Here is a 12,500-nt window from a genome sequence, read left to right on the forward strand (position 1 = left end):
CAGCCACCTCAACAAGTGAGTACGCGCAGACACACACAACCCTGAACAAGTGAGTACTGGGCCTGTAACACACACACACACACACACACACACACGTTCTTCTGTCAGATGTGATTGTGTATCTATATTCATTCAGCAATGTTGTTGTTTTGGGTGTGTGAGGGTGTAGGGTTGTGTGGGTGGGGGTGTGTGTGTGTGGGTGGGCGGGTGGGTGGGGTTGGGTGTGTGTGTGTTAACTGGTTTAATAATTTCACTCCCTGTCTCTCTCTCTCTGTCTGTCTCTCTCAGAGTGAGTCAGAGCAGTCGCGTGAACCTGATGACCAGTGATAACCTGTCTATCTGCTTCTGGCCCACACTCATGCGTCCTGACTTCACCACCATGGACGCCCTGACCGCCACGCGCACCTACCAGACAATCATCGAGACCTTCATCCACCAGTGTGCATTCTTCTTCCACAATCAGCCCCTGGCCAACACGCCTGGCGGGCCGGCCGGCCTCCCGGGGTCGCCCACGGCGACCCTCTCCTCCGCCTCGCCCGTGGCCGGCTCCGCCTACTCGTCCTGCTACGCTCCACCCCAGCACGTGGCCCCGCCCTTCAGCTCTGCCCAGCATTCCCCGCCCCATTCCCCGCCCCATTCCCCGCCCCCTACCCCGCAGTCTCCCGTCCAGAGTCTGCTGCCGGTGCTACACCCGCACCACACCCCCGCGGAGCAGCACACGTTGTGAGCAGCGGGAGAGTAAGGGAGCGTGGCAAAATCACCGAAGTTAATGAGGAGAGTTTGAGAAATTAAAAGATTTTTCTGAGGTGGTGGGATATGAATGAGATTGGGCGGGAAATGTGTCTGAAAACTAGAGACAGTAGGCAGTGGGGAGTGAGAGGGTGAGACATGGGGTGAGAGGGTGAGACATGGGGTGAGAGGGTGAGACATGGGGTGAGAGGGTGCTAGAACACCCTTCATGTCTCTCCGTAGGTCACAACTCTCGACTCCGCTCTGCGTTAGAGCTCAGCTACACACAGAACTCCCTCTGTCTGGGGTCAGCGTGGGGTCAGCGTGGGGTCACCCCTGAGGGGTGTCTGAGGAAAAAGGCCTGAGGAGAGTGTGGCGTGTGGACCAAACCCTGAACTCCACTCTACCTAAACCCTGTCCACTTCACCAGTCACACTGGAGAACCAGTTTGGGTGGCAATGGGCCTTCCTTAGCATTCCTGACACTTTTGTTTTGTAGCTTTCGACCATTATTATTATCGCATTAAAAAACAAAACAAAAAAGATGACTCCTTTCAGCCCTTGATGTGCTAACTCTGAACCACATTCCTCTCCTTCCCAATCCTGTTCGACTTGCAACAGACATTTATAAAGCAGCAGAAGATAAGCGTCTGAACTTGACAAACTGGACCTGTTTTGCTGGTGGTGGACTACAGTGAACTTTGGTACTTTTTTTATTATTATCCCTGTGGCATCTTGGGATTTGTAGTCTTCTCTACATGTCTCCTCATCCCCTCTGCCCTCCTCACGATGAGCCAGAATGTCCTGAACTTGTAGAGAGATGCCTTTCCATTTCTAGAGTGGCGTGTTGTTTAGTTCTATAGCGCGAAGTCATCGTCCTTACAGCTGTAGACTCTGTGGCCAGGTTCGCGTGCTTCCTGTCCTGTGGGGGCGTGGTGTACGCAGATGATTGGCATAGGCTTGGACCAATGAATGTGCTCCACCAGAAAGCAGGTGTGCTGCTCTGATGACGCTGGTTACAATTCAGTTGTGCTCCATTTTATAACGGCTGTCAGTGAGGTTTCCTCTTTGAGCACAAACTAGCAGCTGGGCTAAGGTCTCTAGTAAATTGGAACCTTTATGTGTGTGTGTGTGTGTGTGTGTGTGTGTGTGTGTGTGTGTGTGTGTGCGCGTGCGTGTGTGCGCGTGCGTGTGTGTGTCTGTCAGTCAATATGTACACTTTACACCTGTGAAATGTCACATAGAAAATTTGTCATCTCTAAACATGTGTCTAATTGACTGGTTCAAGAGAGACCATTTGCACCAGAGACTGGAGATATACTGAAATTCTCGTTCTCTGTTTTAACAACATCACCCCTCCGTTTTAAAATGTGTCATGTAATTCAGAACATAAGCCTGCACTGTGCTGCTTAAAATACATCTGAAAAATGTCATAAATGGTTTGTGTTTGACAGGGTATAGACAGAAAGGCAGAAAACCATTAATATGCAAGTCTAGGTATGTCTCTCTTATGCATGTTATTTCAAATGGGGCTTCATCCATGTTCTTTGGAGAGCACCTACCACCTGCTGTACCGACGCGGTACTGCACCTCAGAAGTAAGGCTTCGATTTTTCTGCCCACATTTAACGCCAAGTTCATTACAATCCCCCACAGTGAAGTGCAGACTGTACTTTAAATCACAGCTCTCGTTTGCAGCGCATCACAAGTGACGAGGTGAGGTGGAACTCAATAGACATGGACGGCACGAGTTTCATTGCGCGATTCTCTTCTCACGCCTCTCAGAAACTTATATTGGACTCTGTATTCTCAGGTCGACAGTAGCAGAGGAGATAATGACACTGAACGTTGCGTCATCGTCAGGTCCGGGTTATTGTTATCGATGTGCGACTCTTGAGAAAATGTAAACGTGCTCGTACGTTCCTGAACGGAAAATCCTGGAATTGAACAGGGATTTTAGGATTATGGATCCGTACAGTTTTAGTTTGAGCTCCAGGTAGAAGGGCGTTTCCTGTAGTGCAAGTCTCTGGTGGATCTGTCCCCCCGATGTCCCGTCCCGTCCCGTCCCGTCCCGTCCCGTCCCACCCTGGCCGTCAGACTCAAATGAAGCGCCCACCTCGCTATTTGGAGCCTCACCGCTGTTTCTCTCCGTGCGTGCTCACGGTCCTCCCTCACACGGGCGTGCAGTCACTGTGTTCTCCTCTCTCTCTTCTGGTTCGGACCGGGTGTTTCGGGAGCTTGTGTGAAGACGCGCGCCCTCCCGGTGCTGACCCTCAGCTGACCCCAAGCCGCTAAAGACTTGGCAGAAAAGCAAAGAAGTGTGAGAAGGAGTTGAGGGTGGAACGGCGCGTCACGGCTCTGCTGAGCTCTGGCTGCATTTCTGTCTTTTACTTACGCATCAATGGTGACAGATTAAATTAATTGAGAAGAAAGCAAAACTATATTCAAAATTGTTGCATATTTGTATGTTAGGGGTCTAACATTTGCCCTGTAGTCAGTGGTGATAGAAAATTCTTTTTTTTCTTTTTATTTTAATAATTAAAAAAGACCTTTTTTAAAAACAATTTTGTGAAAGGTGTAAAGGCCCTGAGACGCAGTGCATGATGGATCCTCACGTTCAGGAGTCTGGCCTTCCGCTGTCCATAGCTAAGAAAAATGAAATGAACATTAAACATGGGAAAAAAATTTAAATGAAGATACATTGATAAAAAGCTTGTGTGGTTATTTGGTAAGAGTATGATGTCATTGGTCTCGATGGGAGTGGAGGACGACCAGTAAGGCCTTACGCGACCTGTATTATAGTTAATAAATCAATCTTGTAATATGTCTCCAGTGTCTGGTTTTTGTCTGACTTAAAACAAATCTGGGGTTTTTTTCCCATGTTTTATAGTTTCTGCACTAAAAAGGTTTTACATGTAGTTCTCCACAGAGACACGTCTATTAACTTTGACGCATCTTTCATTTATACTGCAAGTGTGCTGTGTGATTCTGAATATTTTAATTGTGTGTGGGTTTTATGGTAAACTATTTACAGCAATATAAACTGCTTACAACATTTATGGTTTCTGTTTACAGTATTTGGCTGATGCTCAACTTGTATGTTTGTCAATGGTGGTGGCGTGTGACCCCCTGGGATTCAAACCCGGGACCTGGGTGTTGCGCTCATTTGCTCTCCCAGGCCTGATAACCGAATGCCCTTCTTAACGATTCCCAATTAGTTTCAAACTTCGATGGCTTCACCAGTGCCATACTTGGCACTCTGTACAGTGGGTCATGTAGCCTAAGTGTTGCTATGGCACCGATACCGGTGCTGACTGGTTTAAAATAAAGCCGTTTGGGGTTTGCTTCCAGTGTTCCAGCTTGTCCCGGACATGCTTCCCCTCTACAGCAGTTATTTTAATGATAATCTAACTAAACTGACTTTCCTCATCTGCTGAAGGAGAAAACTGCATTTTCATAGTTTCTTGCATCACAGGCTAAATATTGAATCATGCCCTGAGCAAGAGTTGTGTTTATTAGTTATTATAATGGTATCCAGTTAATTGTATTAAAAAAATATTTGGTTGATTCCACACAGCGGATGTTTCCTACACCACCGAGATGATAAATAGAAGAGCAGGAGGTCAACAAGACATGCTACATTAACCCCCTGGACCTGAGGAATGTAAGAGGGGCAGAATATTACACTATAACGATGACAGTCTGAGTCTATACACAAGCGGTTTGGAGGTGACTACCAGATAAGTTTGGAGTCAAGTCCATTATATCATTATATCATCTTTACGATGTACTGTTTAGGATTCTCAGCCTCAAAACGCAACACACCGTCTTCGACGTTGCAGACGAGACTGTATGGCTGCACTGGCACAGTGTGACCACTAAGTGTCGCCCTTGTCTTACATTCGCCAATTTGTTTTTGTTTGTTTTTTTCTAACCGCGTTCGTTGTTTTTCAGGGTAATTTTTCACTCGCGTGAGCGTGAGATACACTTATTAGTGTGTTTTCAATTGCAAAGAGTTAACCGTGCTCCAAGCTGAGTTTGCGTTGTAGTAGGTTGCGTAGGTTAGAGGCCTGCTGTCCCGCGCTCCGTTTGCATATGCAGGGTCTGTCCGTGCTCTAATCTGTGTGAAGTCTCACTTCAAAAGTTTTCTTGAAAGTGAGAAGGAAAGTAGCTGCACTCGTCCAGCGCGTCTTATGCTCAGTCGAGGCACGTATCGCTCCTCATCCGTGACTCTCCCGGTCTCGCAGCTTCTGCGGCGTGTTGAATTCAGATGCGGGGCCCGCGCGCCTGCCCGTGCCGACGCGCGCATCGGTACGGGACCCCATGTGCCCCGCAGGCATCCATCGACCATCTGGGCGATCGCGGTCGTTTGATATCGATACCGGCGGTACAGATGGATTATTGGCCGTTTGATTGTGAACTTGATGAATGTCGTTATAAAGGTGTTTCTGCAACTGTAGCGCGAGCACGGCCCGGCAGCGGCTTCACCTCGAGGCAGAGATGTGACCGTGCACAGCTGAGCGTGATGCGCACGCACGCGTGACCTGTCCCCTGTGGCCACCGACTGATGTCGTTGTAATTTGACTTTGTTAGTGTTTGTTTTGTAGAGGAGCAGGCCAGTGCAGTTAAGTGAGCGTCCATGGAAGCACATCTGGATGTTCTGACTTTGGCGCGTGACGGGCTGTGAAGCTCAGATGACTCAGGCTGCTCAGACATCATCTGATTGCATTTCCTGATGTGGAAAAGAAATGCAATTATTAGTAAGTGTGTGAGCAGTGAGCTTGTTTTTAGCGTGATTAATTATGCTGTTTAATTCGGAGATCCACCACGTCTCGCGTGTAATTTCCCAGCGGTCTTCCTCCATTTGCTTCTTTCTTCCTTATTTATTTATTTCCCTCTCGTTCTGTAATGAGCCGTGAATCCGAGTGCCGAGTTCACCCGCGCGCCCTCGGGAGTGTGAGGCAGAAATGGAGTAGAAGTGATCACAATGGCCACATATTCAGAAATGCCCGGCGCATAGCACGCTATCTGCAGCCCGGAGCGCGCGGGGCACTGCCTGTCTTCCGCGAGACGCCTTCTTCTACTTCTCCTTCAACTTCTGACTCTCGCCGCGCCCGTGCCTCGCGCAGAATATGGAATGAGCTTGCCATGCTGTTGTGAGCGCGTGAGCGTGCGTGCACTGAAGCGGGCCCTGCGAACGTCCTGCTCGGCTTTGCGGGACTCTTCACGCGCTTGACAGTTCCAGGTTAGCCCTCCTCCCCTGCGACGCTCGCGTGGCTCCGGTGCAGGATACGGACGAGATCCGAGCGCGTGAGCCCCAAAGCCGCACGTAATCCTCCCATCGATCACCTGAATGTGTGGAGCAAGCGACCCGGGCCTCTCCTCTCCTAACTACACCACCCAAACACTTCTCCTCTCCTAACTCCACCACCTAAACACTTCCTTACTCCTAAGTACACCATCCAAACACTTCCTTACTCCTATGTACACCACCCAAACACTTCCTCACTCCTAACTACACCACCCAAACACTTCTGCTTGCTTAATTACACCACCCAAACGCTTCTTCTCTCCTAACTACACCCCCAAACCCTTCCTGCCTCCTAACTACACCACCCAAACACTTCCCTCATCTAACTACACCACCCAAACACTTCTTCTTTCCTAACTGCACCACCCAGACCCGCTACACCCATACTCTTCCTCTCACATCCGTACCCTTTCTCACGCGCTAGCCACACTCCCGAGACCTGCTGCCTTTGCTACTTAAGCCTGCATTTCGTTCCTCCATGCCATTTCTGGACTGAGAGACAGGATTTTACTTTCAGGGTTTCCAAACATGCTGGTTCTGTCGGCAACGTTTTCCTGTAGTGCTGTAGGTCTCAGTCACATATCATGGGATGTTTTTCTAACTTCTACTCAAAAGCTCACCATGCCCCTCATTGAGAGGAACAGAGATTCACTCTGTGTTAACCGCATGAGCCCAAGGTCAGCCCAACACCTCTCCATCACCGTGCACTACCGCCCTGAGGTCAGAGAGAACATTTTCCACCTTATTTCAGCAATTATCGGAGAGCAGAAACAACTAACTTTCGTCTACGTTTCTAGCGGCTGCGTTTCACCTGGTGTGAAAGAATTACCCGACCATTCTCAAACAAATCCACTTCCTGCAGCTTCGTTAGTGAGTAGCAGAGTGCAGGGTGATAAACTGGCCAGACTGAGAACTCCTCAGACTTCAGGCTTCTAGAAACATATACGCTACACCATAAGCTGTTAATAATTCATTAAGACACCGGAGTGCAAGGTTATACCAAGAGAGAGATTGTACTCAGAAAGACATGCCTGCGCCTCCATGAGCCGGTGTGTGCCATGTGTGAGAAGGTGGTGAGAACATCCCATAGTGAACACTATAGCAGCTATTATGAAAATGTATTTAGAGTATTTTCAGAATATTTTCAACCTGCTGTATCTTAACTGAATTGGACGAAAGTCATCTTAAGTAATTCTGAGCTACAGTGTTTGTCTTATACCTGACAGTGAGTTCTGTAACTATACCTGTCCCAATTAAAGACCCGTTGGTGTAACAATCCCCCCCCCAAGCTTGGCGTTATTCATTTATTCTGGTGTTATGCAGGCAATGTAGCTGCACTAATGAAGGCTTGTATGCAGATGAGGGGCTGAGGTCGTCTCCGGGGCAACGCCGTGCTGTCCGACCTGGCGACCTCCACTACTGCTCTCTGACTGCCACAGGTCACTGGCAGCTGTCAATCATCTGACTGGCAGACACACACACACACAGCAGCAGCAGCAGAATAACTCTGCAAAAACACACACACACACACACACACACATAGACTCTACGGAGGAGCCATGTTCTTGCATACAGAGATATATAAACGACAGCTGCACACAGATCTGAATATACTGCATGACTGAGTAATCAGCCGTAAGTATTGTGATGTTGGGTTCGGTTATAAGATCACACACACGTATTGGAGCACACACACACAGACACACGGCGCATCAATAAACACAGACGCACCGAGGACGTAAACAGCACCTTTCCACGCATTTGGCTTCCAACGGCTGGATGCTGTGTCTCGGAGACTCCACTAACACCCCCACTCTGTGTAGCCACCCAGGACCTGCACTCTTTAATGTCCCTAACAGGCCACCATACATTCTGAACCTCACCCTTCCAGTGTATAAGCAGCTAGAGTCATGCTTCAATGGCCTCCGAGTTCACGTGCTTACACTTGTCTGTGTATGTGTGTGTGTCTGCTTTAAAAAAGTCGCAGTCCACGTGTTGTTCTGTGTGTGCGTGTTTCAGTTTAGGCTAAACGTGGTTTTACATGCACGCATCACCCGCTCCCATCTCCATCAGCAGTAGGGTAGGTATCCCACCCCTCCTCTCGTGCTCATATCTATGCAAAGCCGGGGTCCTGCCAATCAGTTGCCCTGGTGACACGGGGCTCCACCTCTCCAATTAGATCTGACAGGGCAGGATTAGGTGCGGGGCGGGCATACGGCGACCTGCCTACGTGTCAATCACGCACAAGGCATCTGCGCGGCTGTTTACTGTCAGATCCCCATCTCCTTCTGTCAGACGGAGGGGGAGGGGAGTATGATCAGAATTAACTATGCCTCTCCCTGCAGGCTGCTGCGTTAATTCATGAAAGAGAGAGTGAAGGAGAGAGGGATAGAGTGAGGGAGAGAGAGAGGAAATAAGAGGGTAGGAGAGCGTTTAAAAACCTAAGCAGGTTCAAGCTCGTTTAAAAGTTTGGAGGTGTCTGTCGATCCGTCTGTCTGGAGGGTTTCAGATCACTTCTGCAGACAGTCAGAGGGTTTGGGGTTGTTCATTCAAACACTTAATGAAGGTTACAGGCCAAGAGATCATAGTTGACCCCCAGAGTAGATATGAGTGAAGATATGAGTGACTGTAGATATGAGTGTAGATATGAGCGACTGTAGATATGAGTGACTGTGTAGATCTGAGTGAAGATATGAGTGACTGTGTCGATATGAGTGTAGATATGAGTGTTGCCTGTTAGCACAAAGTGTGTGAATATTTCTCAGGCTACATATAAGGCCAATGTTCCTTCTCAGACTGATCAAATCTTCTTATATTTACTGTATTATATTATCCACCAGTATTCCACTGATTGACAGTTTAACCCATCAGACGCAGGGCCATCTGTGTGTGTCCTGCAACAATTATAAATCACAGAAGAACATAGATTATTACAACTTCTTCAAAATACATATACACTGTATTTGACTTGCTAAGCCAATCTATGTTTGTGGCCCCCCTCAGACCAAGCCTCTGAGACCTAGCTCACCGGCACACTCTCTGAGGGTCAGCCTGTAACCTTGGAGATGTGGTCCCATGTCCCGCTAATCTAGTAGCAGAACCCCATCAGTTGGATTAGAGATTAGAGTGATCTGAGAGGGGAAACACCATCTGAGACAGATAGCCATCAGGGACCCATCTCTCTCTCTCTCTCTCTCTCTCTCTCTCCCACTCTCTCACACACACACACACACACACACACACACACACACACTCCCTCACACTCACACTGTGCAGATTTAGAAACAGCAGAGAGACAGAGAAGAAAAGCATGAATGTACTTTTATTACTGGGAAAAAGGAATTATGCAGACGAATTGCAGGATATACTGTCCTCTCTAAACAGAGTGGGATTATTATAGTTTGGATTATTGCTGTCCAGTCAAATGTGGAAAACGTGTGAGGTGGTAATGACAAATGTTTTCTTTTAATCACGGATGTTTGGTGGTGCCTGTGCACCATGTTGTGGAATTACAGCACCTCCTTGTTTAAGTGAGCGCTAGCTCAGTGTGTTGACTGGAAAATGCTTTTAAACAGTTTGTTCGCTGTAGTGTTGGGTTTGATGGTGAAGTTAGAGCATGCAAGCAAACACTCACATATTGTCTGTGCAAGGACACTAAACACTGAGAAACACTGAGTCAACATCCCAGCCCAGGTGGAGGTAGTGATTGTGTAGGCCGATTGAACAAATTATCTGTGGTCATTTAAAAATATGATGTAATATTTTCAACGTTAACCAAATATTATAGTTAATGCCTCAGCTGTAAACGCAAATGTGCGCAGAGGATGAACGGCTGTTGCAGGATAACATCCGTCACTGAATGCAGGGAGACGTCGTCCTGTCTGGCATTCAGTTACCGTCAGCACGTGACAAATGACTCCAGTAGACACCTGGGAAAACAGCGTAAAGGTCAGAAAGGTCATGTACTCGGGAGGTTTCTGGCTCAGTGTGGTTCTCATATAAGCAAGGCTTGTGAAAATGTCCTTCCTAAGTTTCTTTCTTTTGTCTCAGTGTCTACAGTGACCTAAAATTGGGAGCTGGTATTTTTTTTTAAAGTATTAAAATACTTTTATACTTACAGGACTGTAAAATATATTCTTCAAGGTCATATTCTGGACTTCATTTTCATTATTCACAAATTGTCGGGCCATGTCCCAGCAAGTAAGGATATCCTTTGCTATGTCTCACCCTCGTGTTACTGGTAGAATTTCAGCCTGCTCAAGCTTAACACAGGCAGAATTTGTAGAGTCTGTGTTGTAAAGCTGTGATCTGTGTGCTGAAGACACAGGCAGCAGATCTCCCTGCTCGGCTGGAAAGAGAAAAAGAATATCAGGCCACTTGTTTGTTTATTTATTTGTCAGCACTTTTTCCTTTTCTCTCTCTCTCTCTCTCTCTCTCTCTCTCTCTCTCTCCCTCCCATCTCCAGCTCTGTGTTTTGCATGTAATTGGTCTCCCTGTGTGACTTATTTATTTACTTTCATTTACTGTTATTGAACAAGACAGCCTGCTCTGAAAGGCTCGCCGGAGCTTTTCTACAAATTAAATTGTTTATTTGTGTGAACACCATGTTTTATTGTAACATACAAATGGTGTAACATAATGAAAATTTCACCACTGCTGGTGGAATTAAGTGCGAGGTAATTTTCTGCCATTAGCAGTATTTTTGGACATAGTGTAACTCTCTTTATGGAAAGCCTTGTCCTGGTGGACCAGCGTGGTGTGCACGAGTCCCCACTCCAGGCTGGCTGCTAGCATCAGTCTGAGATAGGGACATCAAGTTAATTGCCTTGTATATTGCTGAGCAGTCAAGCATGTCAGTTCACATTCACAGCGTATAACACACAATCAGAGAAGCTTCCCAGCCAGACATAATACAGTGGAGCGTGCTAATAATGCCCTGTGCTGCGTTTCACTCACTATTATAGATCTGCCACTCTACCTATAGGGCTATGATTATTATGGTCTGGCTGGTGGCGGATTCATAGGCCTTTTTGAAAGTGTGAGTAAATTTGCTCATCAAAGCTTCGTATTTGAATCTTTTACATGTTTGACTTTGGATCTTTTTCCTTTTTTCAGTCCTGGACACAGCTGGACACTCAACACACTGTAAGGCTTTTATTCTGTTATATTTTCATTCAGTACACCATGTTGCATTTAATTTTGTTATATTTTCATTCAACACACTGTAAGGCTTTTATTTTGTTATATTGTCATTCAGCACACTGTAAGGCTTTTATTTTGTTATATTTTCATTCAGCACACTGTAAGACTTTTATTTTGTTATATTTTCATTCAGCACACTGTAAGGCTTTTATTTTTGTTACCTTTTCATTCAGCACAAGATAGTGGTTTGATTTTGCTATCTTTTCCATCTATTAACTTTGACTGTCAACTTATTTGTGATATAGTTTCAGTTTCTCGCTTGGTTGGTTTGTTTTTAACCTTAGCTACATGGAAATGTTTAGCAGAAATTGTAATTTATATAACATGAAATGTTATGATTTGAAAAAGACCTCATTAATGTGTGCAAAAGCACATGCCACACGGTTCCAGGACAGACAGGAAGTGCTCCGGGTAATTCTGAACAGAATGACCATAACACACGGGACTCTACGAGCATCTAGACGTAGTGTGTAAAGGCCACTCATCCTGCAACAGCTGCGACCCAAACCTGATTGTTCACATATTTGACTGTTACCTTGATCACTCAGATCTAATCAAACTGTCTGTCTGTAATCACTGTCATTTATTGGGGAAAATACTTTAACATGACTGCATATGTGAAGCAAAAATTCATAGTATCCACACAATTCTCTATTTACACATTGTACCTGTTGTAGAGAAGATTTAATGAATGATTCAAGATGTGTCTGTGCATGTGCGTGTCCGTGTGTCTTGTTTTGGGAGTCACCCAGTTCTAGCATTTGCTCTGATGGGCAGCGTGTGCGTGCGTGTCCATTCGCATGTGCGCATGTGCGTGTGCTTTCGTGTGCGTACGTGTCTGTGACAGCACCTATCGTGAGTTTGCTTTATCCTCCACAGCAGTCAGGCACCTTCAGTTAATGGTTCTGGCAGAGGAGGGGAAATCAAAAGGAAGTTGTCATTCATCATGGTTTCAGATGTACTCTTTCTGATACTGCTGAGACTCCATGATTGATGTGCAGAGAGAGAGAGAGAGAGAGAGAGAGAGAGAGAGAGAGAGAGAGAGAGAGAGAGAGAGAGCGAGAGAGAGAGAGAGAGAGAGAGAGAGAGAGTGAGGCTGAAAACAGAGAGAGCAAGAGAGAGAGGGGAACGTTAGTGAGGGAGGAGGAGGAGGAGGAGGAGGAGGAGGAGGAAGGGCTTTTGCCAATGGTATATAACACACCTCTCCTGATGGTATATAACACACCTCTCCTGATGGTATATAACACACCTCTCCTGATG

The 12,500-nt window shown here is 46.6% G+C and overlaps 2 protein-coding genes across 5 annotated transcripts in view; one reads left to right on the plus strand and one right to left on the minus strand.

Annotated features, from left to right (window-relative positions):
- arhgap35a (Rho GTPase activating protein 35a) overlaps nt 1-4,082 on the plus strand; it is a 55,605-nt gene extending 51,523 nt beyond the window's left edge. For all 3 annotated transcript variants that reach the window (XM_081700423.1, XM_081700424.1, XM_035533924.2), the window contains 2 exons: nt 1-15; nt 289-4,082. The exon at nt 1-15 is cut by the window's left edge and continues 91 nt beyond it. In XM_081700423.1, the coding sequence (XP_081556549.1) occupies nt 1-15; nt 289-727 (454 nt within the window). In that variant the 3' untranslated portion in view covers nt 728-4,082. The remainder of the gene's footprint in view (nt 16-288) is intronic.
- Nucleotides 4,083-9,373: 5,291 nt separating this feature from the next.
- The window catches only part of LOC113568368 (uncharacterized), a 32,332-nt gene continuing 29,205 nt past the window's right edge, over nt 9,374-12,500 (minus strand). Inside the window, exons 1-3 of one of the 2 annotated variants that reach the window (XR_014117769.1) lie at nt 12,091-12,341; nt 10,157-10,386; nt 9,374-9,967 (exon numbers count right to left, since the gene is read on the minus strand). The gene's annotated coding sequence lies outside the window, so the exon portion shown is untranslated. Of the gene's footprint in view, nt 9,968-10,156; nt 10,387-12,090; nt 12,342-12,500 lie in introns of those variants that run through there. The other variant, XR_003409584.3, reaches the window with a different exon arrangement.

The sequence above is a fragment of the Electrophorus electricus genome, chromosome 17, assembly GCF_041902795.1.
Source record: "Electrophorus electricus isolate QZ-2024a chromosome 17, ASM4190279v1, whole genome shotgun sequence".
NCBI classification, from domain to species: Eukaryota; Metazoa; Chordata; class Actinopteri; order Gymnotiformes; family Gymnotidae; genus Electrophorus; species Electrophorus electricus.